The 18,474-nt window shown below is 44.6% G+C and overlaps 1 protein-coding gene across 1 annotated transcript in view; it reads left to right on the top strand.

Annotated features, from left to right (window-relative positions):
* The window catches only part of ADCY10 (adenylate cyclase 10), a 1,855,427-nt gene that overhangs the window by 1,218,609 nt on the left and 618,344 nt on the right, over window positions 1-18,474 (top strand). Inside the window, exon 13 of the mRNA XM_069226523.1 lies at window positions 9,024-9,083. Coding sequence (XP_069082624.1) covers window positions 9,024-9,083 — 60 coding nt within the window. The remainder of the gene's footprint in view (window positions 1-9,023; window positions 9,084-18,474) is intronic.

Here is an 18,474-nt window from a genome sequence, read left to right as displayed (position 1 = left end):
TTGGGGCTCCACCTTCAGGATCTCATCCACCATGGTCCTTAGCTCCCTTTCAGTTAAGCGTGGATTTTTGGGGGGGACATGGGGAGTGTGGTGGATGGCGTCGGGACTGGGGACAGGGTATGGGTGCTCCTGTGTGGCTCGATATGCGTGGCCTGTATGCTGGCGTTCGCTGTCTGGCTCTGGTGCTCTCCCTCTTCTGGTCCTGGTTTCGTTGCAACGGATTGTGGGGTGTGTCTGGGGGTGTTTTATGTGGTTCTGGATGTGTGTCAGGTGTGTGGGTGATAGGCCTAGCCAATGTGTGCACTTGTTGCTGTTGAGTTCACTTGCCGCCCGTGGCGGCCGCAGCCGCCAATGGTCGTCCGGCCTCCACTGTCCGCCAAGGTGATTTGTGCATCATTATTTGGAGGGCGGATTGTGGGTGTGCTTGGCGGTGGCGGGGTGGGGTGGTCCGGGATTCCTGCCGACAGGGTCCTGGCGGGGAGTGGTGGTCTGGGATTTTTTGGCGGGGTTGGTTTTTTCAATCATTATATGGCGGGTTTCCATTCGCCGCCACCGGCAGGATTCTGTTCACGGCAGTCGGCAGTCTTTCCTGCCATGTTCATAATGACCACCTATGTCTAGGGGTTTTAGTCTGTAAGCTTGTAAAGCATGTAAGTCAAGACCTGCAGATTCGGGTGTGGCTCTGTAAGGAGCTAACGCTCCAGGTTTTATTTCCCAGTATGTGATGGTGTGGGTGGCCACATGTGGTTGTATTTGCAAAGCTGAGTTAACATTTGCATCAATGGTGTTTCAGCATTTGTTAATGGTCTATTGTTCAGAATCTGGAGGGCTGCACTTAAATGCTCTCTCCAGTTTTTCAAAGTTTCATCAGATAATTTTTACAATTGAGCTTTCAGTGAACCATTTATTCTCTCAATCAGTCCTGAGGCCTGTTGATAATAAGGAATATGATATATCCACTCGATATTGTGCTGAGAACAGTAGTCCTGTACCAATTTGCCTTTGATGTGTGACCCATTGTCACTCTGGATCTGGAGTGGTACTCCATAGTATAACACTAACAAGTCCAGAGTTCTGATAGTATTGTGCTGAGTAGCACATTTGCAAGGGACAGCAATCAAGTATCCAGAATAAATGTCCACTACGGTGCAGGCGTATTGACACCCACAAGTAATCGGTAGTGGCCCAATGTAATCAATTTGCCATATCTGTCCTGGTAACTTTCCTCTCGCCAATTGATCTTTGACTATTTGTGGGACAGATCTCTGTTGTGCGTGCTGACAAATAGGACATTTCAAAATTACAGTTTTTATCAAATCTAGGGGAATGCGCATCCCTCTAATCTCTGCCCACCTGTAAATGGCTTTTTCTCCCAGGTGTCCACATTTCTGATCCGCCCACTTAGCCATCCCCACCAAGTAAGAATTCTGGGTTGACACTTCTGCCTCTGAACTTTTGACAATGAGCATCTATGACTTTACTCTGTTTTAACATTTCCTGAATTTCCTGCCACAACTCTTTGCTACACACCTCCTTTGAATGAATAAACCAGTTATGTGCATGCCATGTGGAAAGCCAAACGACTAATCCATTGGTAGTGAACCAAGAATCAGTGTAAAAATGACAAGTCTCAGGTAGCTCTTGCTTTAGAGTCTGACACACAGTGTACAACTCTGTATATTGGCTATTTTTTCCTTCTCCTGTGGTAGACGACTTTTCAGAAACTGGATTGTATGACACTGCTTTCCAGTGTCTTTTAGTACCCATGTATTTCAATGAACCATTACGTAGTAAAACAAACATGCTTTCTGTCCTCAGGGGACAAGAATTCAAATGGTGCACTCCATTTCACTGGTGACTTTTACCTGTGGTACCTCCTGCACTCTCTCCTCATCCTGTACAGGGGCTTGTGACACCTTTTCATGTAGGGCTGCAGTGCCTGTCGGTCCTACCCGAGCCCTGTCTTGTATGTACCAGATCCAGTGTATGATACTAGTCTCTTGTGCATGTACTATACAGTGAGATTTAGGTGAACTCATCAACCACTGCATGATTGATATTTCAGGTTTCAGAATTACATTATAACCTGATGTGATTTGCTCAGTATCCACTAGAGCCCAATAACAAGCCAAAAACTGTTTTTCAAAAGGAGTATAGCACTCCCCAAAGTCAGGTAGTTTTCTAATTCAAAGCCCCAGGGGCACCCTTGTCCTCCCCTGTTTTTGCCACATACTCAAGTTTGCATATTGTCCCTAAACAGTTACATGTAAATCAATGTTTCCCTCTTGCACTGTACGCAACTCTAACGTCTGTTGAATTATTTCATTTGCCAAATCAAAAGCACACAGCTGCTCTTCACTCCATTCAAACTCATGTTTTTTCCTCGTTACTTTGAACCAAAGGGTTAAGATATTACTCAGATGAGGGTCATACTGTTTCCAAAAATCAAACAATTTCATTAAACTTGGTGTCTCTTGCTTAGTGCAAAGGGTAAGAAACTCCAAAATCTTTTGTTTTACCTGTAACAACATCTCTCTACGTTCTGGATTCCACTAAATTCCCAGAAACTGCACATTTTGACACAGTACCTGTGTCTTGTCTGAATTATTTGTACCCATCGTACTCTGCAAAAGTGGTCTGAATATACTGGTAATATCGTCAACTTCTTGCTCAGTGTAATCTTTTAAAGAATGCATTTCAACTCCTGCCAAAAACAGTGGGCTACTCTGTGCACAAACTACGCGCTGATCACCAGGCTCACACTGGCCCCCACTTTTTTTTAACTCCTCATTAATGGAATAAAAAAAGCCAGATTATCCTGTAACAGCTTGGTAGATTTCAGTTTTATCTTGCAATAATTTGTTCTGACTAACTTGCTCCCGTAAATTCTTATTTTCATATTCTAACTGTTTACATCTCTCATGCATTTTTCTGTAAGCAGACAAAAGTATCCAAACCCTTCTGTCAAGAACAAAAGGGACATCATTCCTTTCAAAAAGCGCCTTTTCTAAATATGAAAACACTTTAGTTTTCTCCAAGCACCCATCCCAAAACTTAGAAAGTCCTGATAAACAAGAAAATACATTAACTAAAACATCATAAGGCATTTTAATTTCACATGCATTTAGTTCAAAGAAGACATTTATTATTACTTCACCATGAGGTTCCTAAAGAGAGATTAGTAGGTCGAAAGCACATGTTTAAAAATAGTCACAACAATGAAAGGAAAATATATCAAAGTGATTCTCAACTGCAATGTACACAGCAAATATATGTGATTATATTATACCATAATTGCAAAGCAAAGAATAAAGTAGAACTTCATCACCGTATGGCCTGCCAAGCTCTTCATCTTTCTCATGCCTGCAAGAACATGATCCCATTCAACTATGAGAAAGAGATCCACCCTCACGGGACCAGTGTCAGGCATTTGACGTCCAATCCTGACCAAGGTCTTGGAAATTCCATCGCTACTGAACAAGGCCACCTTCTTATAGCTTAAACAACCATAGAAAGAGCCTTCTAGAAGACCCCCCCCTCAGATGGAAATATTCAAACATACTGGCTACTGTAGGTCAGAGATGGGAGAAAAACATTGAAAACTGGCCAGCATTTCAAGGCTCTCCTCCCAAGGCCGAACTGTTCCCTGCAATGAAGAAAACAAAAAATATGTACTTTCTTATCATGAACTGTTCTTGTTCGGTGAGAAAGAAATACAAAAAAAAAAGCTTAGTTTACCATGTGGAAAAACACAGCTCAACTGCAATGTCTCTTCTGCAATGTCTAATGCCACGACAAAAGCCAATAGGCAGCTAAACTGAATATAAAATGTAATCTGCAACTGGTGAACACTTAAAAACTAATATGCAAAGTGGTGCAACACAAAGTCAGTGGCCAAAGACATCTATTTTCATTACAGACCCCAAAAACCTGTCCAGGTGTGTGGGCCCCAATACACATCCCAAAACAAATGTGTGTATCAGGGTAAGAACTGGGATGCCACTAAGGCATGGTGCCACAACTTTAGACAGACAGGGCACCACACCAAGGACACTTATTGTCCCAAAAACAAACCCCCTAGCAAAATCCCAGGGTAGACCAGTGTAACCACTGGGGATGACTCCTCAGATGAGGAGGTCCTCATAGCCTTCAGCTGGAAAATGGGCCCAACAGATGAGTTGGAGATTCCAGAGGGAAGTTGCCACTTCCACCACCTACTGGTGAATGGAATCCCAGCCACTGCCCTGAGAGACTCTTATGACAGTCACACTATTGTGCATGACAGGCTGGTGCTCTCAAACCAGTACATCCTAGGTGAGACTGCCAGAGTAAGGTTTAGCCCAGACAAGGTCACTAATAGGCCTGTGGCTTTAGTACCCCTAAAAGTGGGTGGGACTTTTAGCTGGAAAAGGGTGGTAGTCACTGCGGACCTCCCTCTTGCTTGACTCCTTGGTAATTACCACCCAGAGATTGTTCAGAGCCCAAGAGAGGAACTGCTCCAGTGCCAGTCCTCTCCCAAGGATTCTGGAGGTGCTGCCCCTGCAGTAACTGCAAGTAGGCCCCAGAAGAAAAAGAGGAGAAAACAGTGCCAGAAAGGTGGTCAATCTGCTCTCCAGGCACAATTCTTAGCTTCGCGCTTACGCTGAGCTGCCAGTTGGAATCCAGCAGATGATGTGGCACGTATGAGGGCACGGCTCTCCAAGTGTCACAAGCAGACAGTGTGGGTCCCTCACGGGAGGTCTTTGATATTCCTGAGACCTCCACGGAGAACAGAGGGCCAGCCAACAAGCCCTTGGAAAGCATACTTCAAGGTGCCACACAGCAGCAGGCAGTTTGCCCAGGCAAGCCATGGTTCGGGATGGGTGTGTAGTGTCTTCCTAGGGGAGTAATCCTCCTTGTGCAGAACAGATTCCTCTGGCAGTGTGCACCATGCAGATCAGGTTCTCCGACCCCACGTCCCTGCAAATGTATCTCTACCCCGCTGCAGTATGCCACCAGTAGTTATAGTGTAGTGTGCCTTTGAAGTTCGAGGTGGTTCAAAGGTTCTTCCTTTGATCCACAGATGTCTCCACTAAATTTCAGTCCTGTCTTCCATGGGGCCGTGAAATGCAGATCTTAATCTTTAGTGGGGTCATGATCTGGCCAGAGTGTCAAAACCTCTTCCTCCAATTTATCCAGCCAGGCCTTCCAGTGGCAGAAGTCTGTCATTCCAGTTGCGTGCCCATTGTTTATAGATGTCGTTGGGGAATGCATAGATGTGCTCCTCCAACCTCCAGCGTCGATTAGAGCCTGGTAGGAAGGCACACAATTTATTCTAGAGCGGAGAAATTCCCACTTTCCAGAAGTTACATTTCTCAGCTATTAATGACAAAAAAACCCTTACCATATGAAATGGTTTATCACTGCAAATCCAATGATAGGAAACATCATGAAACTGCTCCACTGCAATCCACAATTCCGTTTGGGAGTGCTTTCACCCATTCCCCATGTTAACCTATAGGGAGCGTAACCCTTAGAGGAAGAGAGATCACACATGGGAATTCCTCACCACGTTTACACACACCCCTAGTGAAAGTTTGCACACACTGGCCTGCAGTGGCAGGCTGAACACATGGTAAACACTATTATGCAAGAGCATGAACATGAGCTTACAACGGCAGGCGGGACACATGTTAAACACTATTGTGCGAGCGTGCACAACTGGGCCTACAATGTCAGGCTCAGCACATGTCAAATCACCATTGCGCAAGAAGACACCAATGTCCTACTTCCTAACATAAGTAGGAAGGGCACATGTACTTTCCCCCTGTATTCACTGTGGGAAAGTACCAATAGCACTAAGGGCACTAAAAGAGAAAAAGCTAAATATTTTTTTTTTTTGAGGAAACACAACCTCAATGTGTCAGGTCTAACACATGCAGTCACCCAATCCTTGAAAAATACTCCTACAGTGTCTTTACAAGTTCAAAACTGGCCTGTTTTGCACATGTGGGCCACTTTTTTAGCTTTCTAGTTCACTAACGTGCACCACTTTTATTTCCGTATTCGGGCCTATTTTTTTTGCCCTTGTCTGACTCGGATTCATTTACCTCCTCCCTCTGTATTTATGCCACTGCCACCACCTTGCTGTCTTTAAATGACTTTATGAATACCTTTTTTCCAATGTGATTCTCTGTTTTCTCACATCTGTAGAGGTACTTTTGGTTCAGTAGTATCGTGCTACTCGCAGAAAAGTGCTTCAGTACCTCATCATGGATAGTAAGCGCAAAATAAATACAATTACATTTACAGACCTGTCAACTCACACGTGCCACCGTGTGTCACGTGATTTCAGCTCCCTTCAGACGGTCACACAGTGAGCAGCCAAAATCACAATGTGGCAGGGAAAACAAGCTGAAAACCACTGTGAAGAGTGGATTCTCGCTCTTTTTCAGAGGCAGTAAGCAGCCGATGCCCATTAACATGTGTGAAAACACCCTAGGACGTAGGTGACAGCCTTAATGACCCTTTGTTTTTATTTATTTTTGAGAGGGGGAGTGTGACTTGGTGAGGGGCAGGGTGCCTCTTAGGTAGCTCTTGACAAGAGGCCCCACCCCTCTCCAAGGCCCCACCCCCCTGCTCAAACTGTGACATTCCTATGTAAGTTGGCAGGTATGCAATTAAGTACAATCTGACAGCGCATTAGAGGTCATGTCCCCAGAGCAGGCTTGCTCTGCTTGCCCATCATTTTACTTCCTTTAAGGCCGGTTTCTCCAACCAGTTGATCTCAAGCTACCAGTAGCTCCCGGACACCTCCAGAGTAGCTTGCAGCCTTGAGTTCATTTTTAAATAAGCACAAGGTCCTACTTTTCTTTTAAAGTTAAGGGAAGGCTGTGTTTACATTATCACTGACACACATTGCTGCCCAGTTGTAGTGCCCCTAGTCAAAGAAATTTGTTTAAACTAGTATATCTGGCTCTATGGACATTAGGCTTTAGGTCAGTTAAGCTGGGCCTGGGGATGTCTGGTAACAAGGAGCACATTGCTTGGCCTTCACTAGCTCATGATGATTTTCACTGATCAGAAGTAGCTCTTACTACAGAAAATGCTGGCAAACCCTGCTTTAGGGCTTCCTACTTCCTTCCGCAAGCCCGCCCTTCCCGACTCTCCAGGGGTGGCTAACACCGTGTTGAGGAGCACATCCTGGGTCCAGTCAAGGAGGATGCGCTGGGTTAGAAGGGACCAAGAGACTGGTCGAAACCATTGCTACTCTTTACTGTGCGCCGCAGGATTCTCAGGTGCATCAAGAAAGAAAAAGCGAGAGGTTGCCTCAGTAAACTGTAGTATTTTTTGACATTTTGTAATTATAGCTATAGGTTTGATGTCACCGTCTGGCCCAAATGCCTTTCCCGGATAGACGTTGAGCATTTCTGAGTTGTTTAGCGAGCAGGCGTGCACAAACATGGCGTTGTGCAGCATGAGTCAAACTTCAGTTTGAACAATACCTGTAAATATGTAAGGTTCCAACCTGAGATAAGATAAGCTATCTAATTTCAAACTCCAATCGAAAATCACCATTTCATCCACAGTGTCTATAAATTCTGTTAAAGAAATGTGCTAATTTCAAATGGTTTAACAACTTGTAAACTCTTTCTCACATTTGGAGCACAGCTATCTCTTCCTGCTGTCACTGTATAATTCTGTGAATGCTCTTCCACTAAGAGAAGAAGGTGGCAGGGACCAGAGCCCCTTTCTGAGCTGCTGTCAGGACTCACATGTTTCCCCTGAAATCTGAGCCCAGAAACCTGTGGGTTACAGCAGAAGCCTACGCTTCCCTCATTGTCGCCTCATACTGTTGATCTGTGAGATTTGGGGCTAATTCATGGACCAACTACTGCAATTCCAGTCAGTTTATTTGTGTCTGTACACAGTGATCTGTTGCTCTTTGATGATTGGGGGGGGGAGGCATGAGCAGCATATTAACTTGTCAACCCCCTCCTCCCTCGCCCCTCCATCTGGGGCTCTTCCCTTATATTTCCATGTGGGCATGCTGGCACATTAAGCTGCCATAGAAAGGGAGCTGATGTTTTTCATCCATGACAACTGATCCCTCCTCAATCTGTCTTCTCAATAAATCAAAACAGTCAATAAAGTCAAATTAGCAAGGATGCCAGTTGTGGCTGGCGACTGGGAAATGTGGTGGGGTGGGGAGAAAAAAACACAATAAATAAGTAAAAAACATACCTGAACTTTACCGCCACTATCCGCTGCACTGAAGGCTCGCAGCCTGCCCTGTGGCTAATCATAACGCTGCTCAAAGTAGCGTTATGATTGGCTGAAGCGCCCTGGTTGGGTGCTCCAACGCCAACTGGGAGCCTGGGTTTGCTCTCTCCAACCCGGCAACACAATGCCGGGTTGGAAAGAGCCCTTGTGCACATGTGCATTTGGCTGGTCCGAGACGGCTGGCTAAACATACATGCGCAGTGAGGGGAGTGCTCTGTGCACTCCCCTCACTGCTTGTCACCCCCATGCCTCCACCCTTTTAAAAATAAACATTGTTTATTATTATTTTATTTTTAAAGGTTTGCAGCTCCTGCTGCTGGCTGGAGGGGGGGGCGACGCTTCTTCACCATAGCGGAGGAGCAGCCTCTGAAGGACGCACAAGTGACCGTGAACATTACCTGGAAACATTTCTGCAGACGTTTTCTATTTTGAATATTCAATTGAAACAAACTCTGCCCGAGTAATTTCTGAGAGAGTAATTGCATAGAAGTTATGTTGAGGCACATCTTGAGTCTGCCATGTGACTTGGATTTAGAGACTCCCCAGTGTGTTTATTTGAATGTGGCAATCTTGATTTTTCACTGTTGACAGCTCTATTCTGAATAGTTAATTCAATTTTGTTTTAATGCCTAAAAACAGATAAATGGTCAGCCCCTCCTCCCTCATGGAAGAAGCATAGGTTATGTTTGTTGTAATGTGTTGTGGTAGAGGTACAAATAGGTTTTCAGTTGATTAACATTCTCCTTTTTGTCATATGGCAGGGTGATAGGCAAATCTCGCCTTGTCATGGAACGAGACGTGAGATACCCACTGCTAGGTAGGTTTTCCATCCTGATCTTGTTTCTTATCATTTGTAATATCTTAAGTTTACTTTTGCATGTGTAATTGTGAAATCCCAAAAATATTATTCATCTTTCAAATAATAAAATGTGTGTTGGATGCTTGTAAATGGTGGTTATTGAAGCTCTGTTCACTTTAAATGTAGTATTCTGCTGAATCAGGCTCACCTTTCAGTCACATTACGCGTTCAGTGTGATAGCAGCAAAAGTATTATATGGTACCTTGTAGACTGCAGACAGTTGCCCGACACCAGACTAACCTATGCTGGGATTGCAGGTGTTTTGACCAACCTTATAGAGTCACCAATTTCATGGCAAGGATTTCGGTCTTGTCTCATGCTTGACTTCGCTGCCTCAGGCAGTAGAAAATTCCATTGGTCCCTACCATCCCTCTGTCACTGATTCCACTATTACCTATAGGGTTACCATGGTCTAGTCCTCCTTCGATGGTCAAGGAATATGACGGGTCTAGAGACCAATAAGCCCCACTTTTATCAAGATATGAAGGGTGAGGTAGAAGATTATCACTAGACCAGGGTTTCCACCACCTACTCATCCTCCTCCTCCTTCTCCTCCCCTTTATCCACCTCCTGTAGTGTGTAGCTTGATGTTTCAAGCTGGAGACTGTGCATCATGGGACATCTCAACACCCAGATCACACAAGCCCCTGCTGAGCACAGGTACATGCCCTGCCCGGCAGCCTGCTGCAGTGCTGTACATAAGGTCTATTGAGTTAAAAACATATTGGAACTAATAATCAGATTGCCATTGAATGGGAGAGAATTATGAGATTGGATCATTCCTCAGACAGGTGCAGGTGCTAACTGACTCGCTGTTGTTATTTTATGTTATGTGTATTTGTATAGCTCACAATTCACCCAGGAAGGTATTGTGGTGCTGAAGTAGAAGCTGTATGGACTGTGGTAAATCCTAGTTTGTTTTAATGGGATAACTGGAGTTAGCTTAGCCATTGGCTTGCGGACTCTTACCTCCGTCACCTAGTGACTTTTAACCTACTTAGCCTGCTCTGTCTTAGCCCTTTTAATTATTTAATTCTTCTAAGGTGGCCGCCTTGTTTATAATTAGGCCACTTGTTATGATTTGCATTATCAGTGCTACCGCATTAAGGCGTGAAAATCAAGTGACAAAGACAAACAAACTGTAGGTGTTAACATTTAGGAACTTTCCCTCTTCATGCTTTCAAGGGAATTGTTTATATTAATTGCCGCCTCAAACATGCCGTTATCTATTGTTTGGGAAAACACCTACGTCAGGGGTCCAAGTAGATGTGTATAAGTACATCACACTTTAGACAGATAATCAGAGGGATTCCGACCAGAGGGCATCACCACCATCACTGATATCGATGCTGCACGTCATCTTGACGCTGACTCAGTCTTCGTGTTCCTGCGGAGTCCGAGATAGAGACCTCATTCCAAGGTAACGAGGGTTGAGGGCTCCTCTCATGGACATGGCATTGGCAGATTAGGTTTAACATACCCAGCTCTCCTTTAGGTAGGAGGTTAGGCCTATCATGATAGGGTATTAGGACATATTACACACTTAGGCCCTCATTTCAACATTGCGCGGCCGCCAATGCGGTCACACTCCCGCAGTGCCTATTTGGAGATCCCCGCTGTGCCAGGGGGCGGAAACCTGGTTTCCGCCCGCCGGCCCAGAGGGCATCTCGGCTGCAACACGGATGGAGCCGGCGGTGTTGCAGCGGTGCGACGGGTGCAGTTGCACCCGTCACGCTTTTCACTCTCTGCTATGCAGAGAGTGAAAAGCTCCATGGGGCCCCCAGGGGCCCCGCAACTCCCCTTTCCGCCAGCCTTTTCATGGCGGTTCATACCGCCATGAAAAGGCTGGCGGGAGGGAGACTCGTAATCCCATGGGCAGCGCTGCAAGCAGCGCTGCCCTGGGGGATTAAATCCGCCGGGACAAAAGTGGCGGGAAACCGCCGGGACAAAAGTAGCAGGAAACCGCCGGGACAAAAGTAGCAGGAAACCGCTGGTCCCGGTGGTGCGACCGCGGCGCTTCCGCCGCAGTCATAATGCCCGAGTTTGTACCGCCAGCCTGTTGGCGGTACAAACTCCAAAACAGCCCTGGTGATCTTTGACCGCCAGGATTGTAATGAGGGCATTTATGTCTTTTCATGTTATTGCAAGATGGTGGGGGTCTTTATCACAGTGACTCTTGTCTTTACAATTCTGTTTCTTGCACTGTTCTTTACAATTCTGTTTCTTGCACTGTTCATTATCCTAATAATTGCAGCCCATGCAACTTATCGCAGATTGCAGTTGTGTTAAATAAAAACTATTGAAACTTGACTGCATCTTCGTTATTACCTGTGGTTGGATGAGACATGATATATCTGTGAGAAAGGGGTAATCTCAGTTAAACCATGATGCTCCCTGAGATGTCATACTCTTGAGTCCATGCGTAAAGGCTGCCACAAATCACCGTTTACTGTTTGGGTTTTTGGTGAGGTGCTTCTAGTGAGCCGGAAGGGTTGGGACGACCGTTGCGACTTGTTGTAGGATAGGCATAGTCGCCTACAAACATAAGTTCTGTCATCCTTAAACCAGCAGTCTTGCCTAGAGCAAGAGTCCAACTACGACATGGCGCCACCAATGATGGTGTTTAGGCATTAATTTACAGATACCCTGACAATTACTGTCTCACAGACAACAGGTACCCTAAGTACCATTAAACGTAGATGTTCTTGGTCTTTGGGAAGATCCTCCTCAGCTGAAAAGGTAACACCTGATTAGGCTGTAGGTTGTTCGAGCTCAAACTCATAAAAGGACTTTACTCCCCATTTGGTGCTCCATTTCTCTGACCAATTTTACAAATATGGCTAAGGCCATAAAAATTCCTGAGAATGCTAGACAAGCATTAACACAACACCTACTAGCGCATGGCCTTACAGAAGAGGGCGGGGCTGTTACTCTTATAATAGAAGCTAATGAAGCATACCAAACAGAAACATTTTACTGAACCAAAGAACACATACATTCCACACATACGAAATTGCAAATGTACCTCAACGGTACCAAGCACACCAGTATCATGAAATATCACTCACATACCAAGAGCATTAGAACTGGTTTGAAGGCGCCCTACCACTTGTATTACAAAGAGTGAGACAAGGTCCTTTAGGTAATGATGGACCATCGTGGCCTATGTTTGCCACATACACACCTTACCCAGGCATACAAAATATGGCAATAGCAGATCTACAAAATGTATATAATGAGTTAGTAACACTTTATAGACGACTAGTCCAGTTCATAATGCAAAATTTGAACACAACACCAGCGCGCCATCTCCACCAGCACCTCGTGGATACCAATTGGCTACTGGGATTAATCCACAAACAGTGCATACTATCATGGGTAAAATACCCACAGAATTAGAGAAAATACTGTTCTGGATAACCCAGAAAACAAACCAGCTGGAAGCTGTGTTTCCCCATACGGGACCACAGGAAAAACATAGACTTCTCACAATGTGCTTGCCCTTTGGGATGGTTCTTTCGGTGGATGACTGCGCCACATGGGGTACAGTCTTCGCTCCTATATATACAACCACACATGGTACCCCAACACTTGCCAATTTACCGGATTTGTTAAAGTGTTAAAACAAATACAGATGAGCACGGGGCTGCACCAGCCTTAGATTTGGGGATGAAATTAATGTGTAACTTTGACGCAGTTTCCTCAGTAATACTCAGTAACATTAAAGGGGAAGTGGTAGCATTGGCTATACGCCAGCGTCTCCGAGAAACTCCACAATTGGAACAGGAGAGACAGCTACCAAAAATCATTTCCGACACCTATGCTGGTATTGGGTGGGATAGTTTGGGAGCCAACCCAAAGAAGTTGGAATTACAAAGTACCACCCTTAAGAAAGGTACGAAGCAGGCACAAGAGGGCTCTAAAATGCGCTGGCAAAAACAAAAAGAATTTAAAGATAGACGAAATAAGAGAGCTGATTCTCCACACCCGGAGAACTCCGAAAGGAGATACAATCTCAGAAATAGGGAAAATATAAAAACTCCTCATAGATATACTGATTCACGTCCCTCTTGTTCCTTTCAGGACGCACTGGATAGATGTAGCGAGAGAGGGGGCCATCATGATCGACTTCCTGAATACGTGAAACAAAAGAAAGACTTAACACAGTCTACAGTCAAAAAAGAAGAAAAGACTCCTCAGCAGAAGCCACAGTTTAAAAAGAAAAAGGTAGCAGCACTGTCAGTTAAAAATGCCAGTACACTTGAGAACATTGCTGAAGAACAAGATGTGGGCAGTGATGCTGTTAGACAGCGCAGCAGAGGTCAGGATATGTCGCCAGAGTCTGAAAGATCATCTGGATGCGAAAGCAACTAGCGATTTTATTGCAGTTGAGTCTGCGGACGGCCGCGTTCTCCCACTCGACAGGGTTTATGATTTAAAAATTCAAATAGAGGGAGAAGTAGAGCACACCATTGGTGTGATATTCTGGGATGAACTTACTAGTGATATCCTGTTGGCCGAAAGAGACTGGCCACATGAGCACATCCGTAAGCTCCCAAATGGGGAAGATGTCATTTTGCCTTCTTTCTCTAATCTTGTTCCAGAAGCAGAAAAACAAGCCTGTGCTGTTGAATGGGCTTTAGCGCAGGCACCTGCGTTATACCGCAATCATGTAGGTTGGGACAAGGACTCTCCTTGTCATGTAATTCCTATTAGGTCTACACCCCAACCTCAGCCACCATATCCAGTTAAACCTGAAGCAAAAGCTCTGGTGAGGGAGATCCTCACTCAGCTCGCGTATCAGGGAGTAATTGAGCCCCGTACATCTGCAATGAATAACCCGTTATTCACCGTTGCAAAGCCAGACTATTTCTACAGAATAGTCATAGATTACAGACATTTAAATAGTCATACATGTACATATGCTATACAAAACTCACATAGCACGGCACTAATAAACAATATAATGCGTAAAAAATATAAAACAACATTAGATATTTCTAATGGGTTTTTCTGCCAGAACTTAGCACATGAAAGTCGGGACCTGAGTGCATTCTCATTTGGCTCACAAAAATGCTTTTGCCGTTTACCCCAAGGCTATAAGAACAGCCCAGGGCTATTGTCAGCCCGTGTAACATCAATATGATGATATTGATCCCGAGGCGTTATCCTACGTGGATGACATATATCTCACGGATGACGACCTCAACATTCATCTTGTAAGGTTGCCTTTCTCAGTGTATTGTTCCTGGGATACGAGCTATCGAACGAGGGGAAGAGCCTGGCCCGCACTTTCTAGAGAAATGTGCACAATTGCACCCTCCTAACACTTTCAAGAAACTACAGTCATTACTAGGTTTCTTCAACTTTGGCAGAACATACATTCCAGACTATGCACAGCGCATCAAGCCACTTTATGACTTGATACTGCCAAACTTTTCTAGGAGACACTGGACAGTTAAACACACATGCATCCTTAGGGAATTGCACAGGACATGCTAGAAGCTAAACACTTGCACACACGTGACAATAAAATGAATTTGGTCCTCATAACAATTGCTGGTGACATTGGATTTACTTATGTCACCTTCAATAAAGGTGACACAGTACCAATAGCATATAAATCACATTTATACTCAAATGCAGAACAACGTTTTACACCTACAGAAAAGATTCTGACTGCAGTTCAAATGGCTGTCATAAAGGAGAGGCCAATTGCCCAAGGGAAATGTATTATTGTCATTACCCCGGTGCCGGCCTTAGAGGCTGTCACCAAAGCAAGCGTTCCCAATGCCAAAGCATTACATCCAAGTTGGATTCAGTGGGCAATGTTTCTGACCGCCACTGATGTTGCTTACATCTTTGATCCAAAACTTCAGACACAAGAGTTTCTCCAGTATGAACAGGGGTACCCCACTCCTCTAAATATCTTGCCACTTGACAGATATCAAACTGTCATCTACACTGATGGTTCAGCACAACCAGCTGTAGGTACCAAACATCAAAACTCAGCCGCTTGCGCAGCCGTGAGTGGTGTGATGGAAGATGGAGTCTTCCACCCTCACAACACCTACACACAGACCCTAGGGGACTGCACAGCTCAGTTGGCTGAAGTTAAAGCTCTTATATTAGTGCTAGAACACACAGAGCCAGGATGCCTGACTTTAATAGTCTGCGACTCGTAATACTGCGTCCAGTCATACAATGATTATCTTAATCATTGGAAGCTGAACGGGATTAGAGATTCCAAAGGGAACACCATAAAACACAAAACATTGTGGGGGAGGGCGGCTGATCTTAAGGATAAGCTACTGTGTGTCTATGTAGTACATACATTGGGCCATCAACGTGTAGGAGTCCACGTTATTGGCAACACTTTGGCTGATGAAGCAGCCAAATCTGCAGTAGCTACGGCTTCTGTGGCTGCAGTGACTCGTTCACAGACGAGATTGGATAATAAAATACTGACTGCCGTGAAAGCTTCGGCTGAAATCCAAATTATTCCTATCATATCAGTGCACAGAATGTTGCCTATGCAACAATTCCTGGGGTTGGAGATCGAGTGATCCCCAATGAAGTCCAGAGATTAGATCTAGTAAAAGCAGCGCATGAGGGTGTCGCTTCTGCACATGCTGGTATTTCGGCTACAATAACACTCTTACAGAAACGCTTCTGGTGACCTGGTCTATGCAGACGGACAAAAAAGTACATCCTTTGATGTGACATTTGTCAGCAAATAAAAGGCTCCGATATCAAACGCCCACCACAGACATCCCTCTTAGTGTCCAGCAGGCCACTACAATGTGTGTACCTGGACCATTGCGGTCCACTCCAACCTGATGGTGCATACAAATACATCTTAGTCGCTGCAGTTTCTTGTTCTAGATTCCTGACACTCGAACTGTTGTTAAAGATTTGCTGATCTTCATCGGTACATATGCGATTGCAGCATTCCATTCGGACCAGGGCCCTGCATTTGCCTCTAAGGCGTTCAGGGACACCATGGAGACGATGGGTGTTGAACTCCATTACTCCTCACCATACCATCCCGATGGAAATTCGGTTGTGGAGAGGCGGAACCGTGATCTAAAGCAGTCCTTAACAGCTTGAGTATTAGGTTCAGGCCGCAGTAGGCTTCATCACCTATATGGGGTCCAGAGAGCACTGAATAATCTGCCAAGACGGTCCTTGGGGGGACTAACTTTTTATGAGGTTCTCTTTGGGATTCCTATGCATGTCCCAGATCTTGATGGCTCTGGTTTGGTGGCAGCACAAACACCATTTGACATAAATGAACGTCTCATTGTCTTACAGGAGCTTCAGCAGTTTTGTGATGATAAATCATCTACCAGTGCTGCCACCTTAGGAATAAGGGATTTAGCAAAAACTTCGATTAGCTGGATTCCTAAAGTTGGGGATCTGGTTCGTGAGAAGATCGCTGTGAAGAAGGAATTCGGTCCATCACCTGTCCCGGTCTTGGGAATTCAAGGTACCAGAACTGTCATCTTACCACCACTGCCTGGTTCCAGAACAAACAGATTCATTTCCATTGATGACGTCAAAGTTCACCATGTGGCCGAACCTTCACAGTAGACCAAGAGGTCCCTTGGGTAGTTCCCGATCCCCTCTCACTACCCAACAGGACATACCTCTACATAGTAGAATGAACAACACTACTACGGACTATGCAACAATGTCCAACGCTGTCACAGAGTCCTCCTCGAACATGGGGTGGGCGGAAAATGAACCCTTGCTAGTTCCAGTTACCACTTCAATGACACCTCCTGTCCAAGATTAAGCTGTTTTTTACACTAACACTGCACAGACTGGTGACGCGGTCTACTATGAGCCTCCACGTGAAGTGGACCAATCTACGAATAATGCACCGGCTCCAGCATTTGCAGAGACTGCCTCTGGCTATTTCGTAGACATTGATGATTTTTCTTCAGACTCATCCACTATTATGATTGACAATGTTTCGAAAACACGTCAGCTGTATCAGTGGCTCAAAAAGAACTATTTAATTTACCCATGGAACTATTTATGGTTCTGTTTAACATTTACTGCATTATTTTGTTGGGTTGGTTTTGTGACTGTTTTCTTTTTGCTTATAAATGGTCATTACATTCCTGAACGCTCCTCTGTCGAGCCTGTGGATGAAATCTTAGCTCCATATCATTCCTCACATAAGGTCCGAAGAGACTTGTCCCTTGTGAACATTTCAGCAATACCAATTTCTGATGAGATTGTGTGGGACAATGTTCCCTTTGATATATACAGCCCTACTGAGGTCATTCAAATTCCATATGTGTTCAAAATATCTATGACAGATGTGGTTACACCTGATGTTGTATCTGATGATTGGGATGTCCAAACAGTTGATTCCATGCTAACTGAAATGAAAGACTATTCCATATTTGAAAGTGATGATGTATATGGACATACAATGAATTATGGCGAAATGTTCTGTTACAACAATTGGGGACATTACTACCTACACCATGCCACTAGACACAGGCCAGTATTGAACTATACACTGTGGGAACACTGTTCAACACCACTAGTGGGGAGCCCAAAACACTATACAGAGAAATTTACATATTTCACTGGGCATGACACAAAAAATGCAGAGTCATATTATTTCAAGTTACCTCCGTCACAAATTAGGAAAATTTTGCTAACAAACACAAAACTGATTTATTCAGATCCCTTTGTTTCCCGGCTCGTAGTTGAAGGTTATGAATACTGGAAGAGCACTATTGTCTTGGCAAGATTGGCAAATACAGGGTAGGGAGCTTTGTTTAGAGCATGGCTAATTCCTGTGAAAATGATCTTTTTAAATGACACCATTCAACAGACATCCTGTCTGGGGTTAGCAAAAATTAAAGACATGAACACGCCCAGTATCCCCACCGGCGAAGTTTAATGATTGGCAATATTTCCTTAATATCACTGAGGAAATACTAGATGCAGTGGTTAAGGCTGGTACCTATAATTCTTCACTTTCCAGTCCCGGCGGGTGGTTAATATGGCCAACAGACACCAATAGATGTCAAGCGCATTTTTTGAACTCTTCAGGGGGTTTTACAATTAACAGGCCAGACCCTCGCTTTGTATCGGGTCAACACACAGGTATAGTTACAACATACAGTGTGGGTAAACTGTGCCAACAATGGGTACAGACTAACGCGTTAGTCGCAGTTAAAAAACATCTTAACACTCTTTCTGAAAATGTAGACTTGCAGGATTTTCTGCTAGGTCCTAGGAAACAGCGCTCTAAAAGGTTCCTGTATGCCATGTATAATGAAATCTGGAAACTTTCACAGATAGAAGCTGCTGCATGTTTCAGGCAA

Source organism: Pleurodeles waltl, chromosome 3_2 (genome assembly GCF_031143425.1).
Source record: "Pleurodeles waltl isolate 20211129_DDA chromosome 3_2, aPleWal1.hap1.20221129, whole genome shotgun sequence".
Lineage (NCBI taxonomy): Eukaryota > Metazoa > Chordata > Amphibia > Caudata > Salamandridae > Pleurodeles > Pleurodeles waltl.
This window is presented reverse-complemented; position numbering and strand designations above follow the sequence as displayed.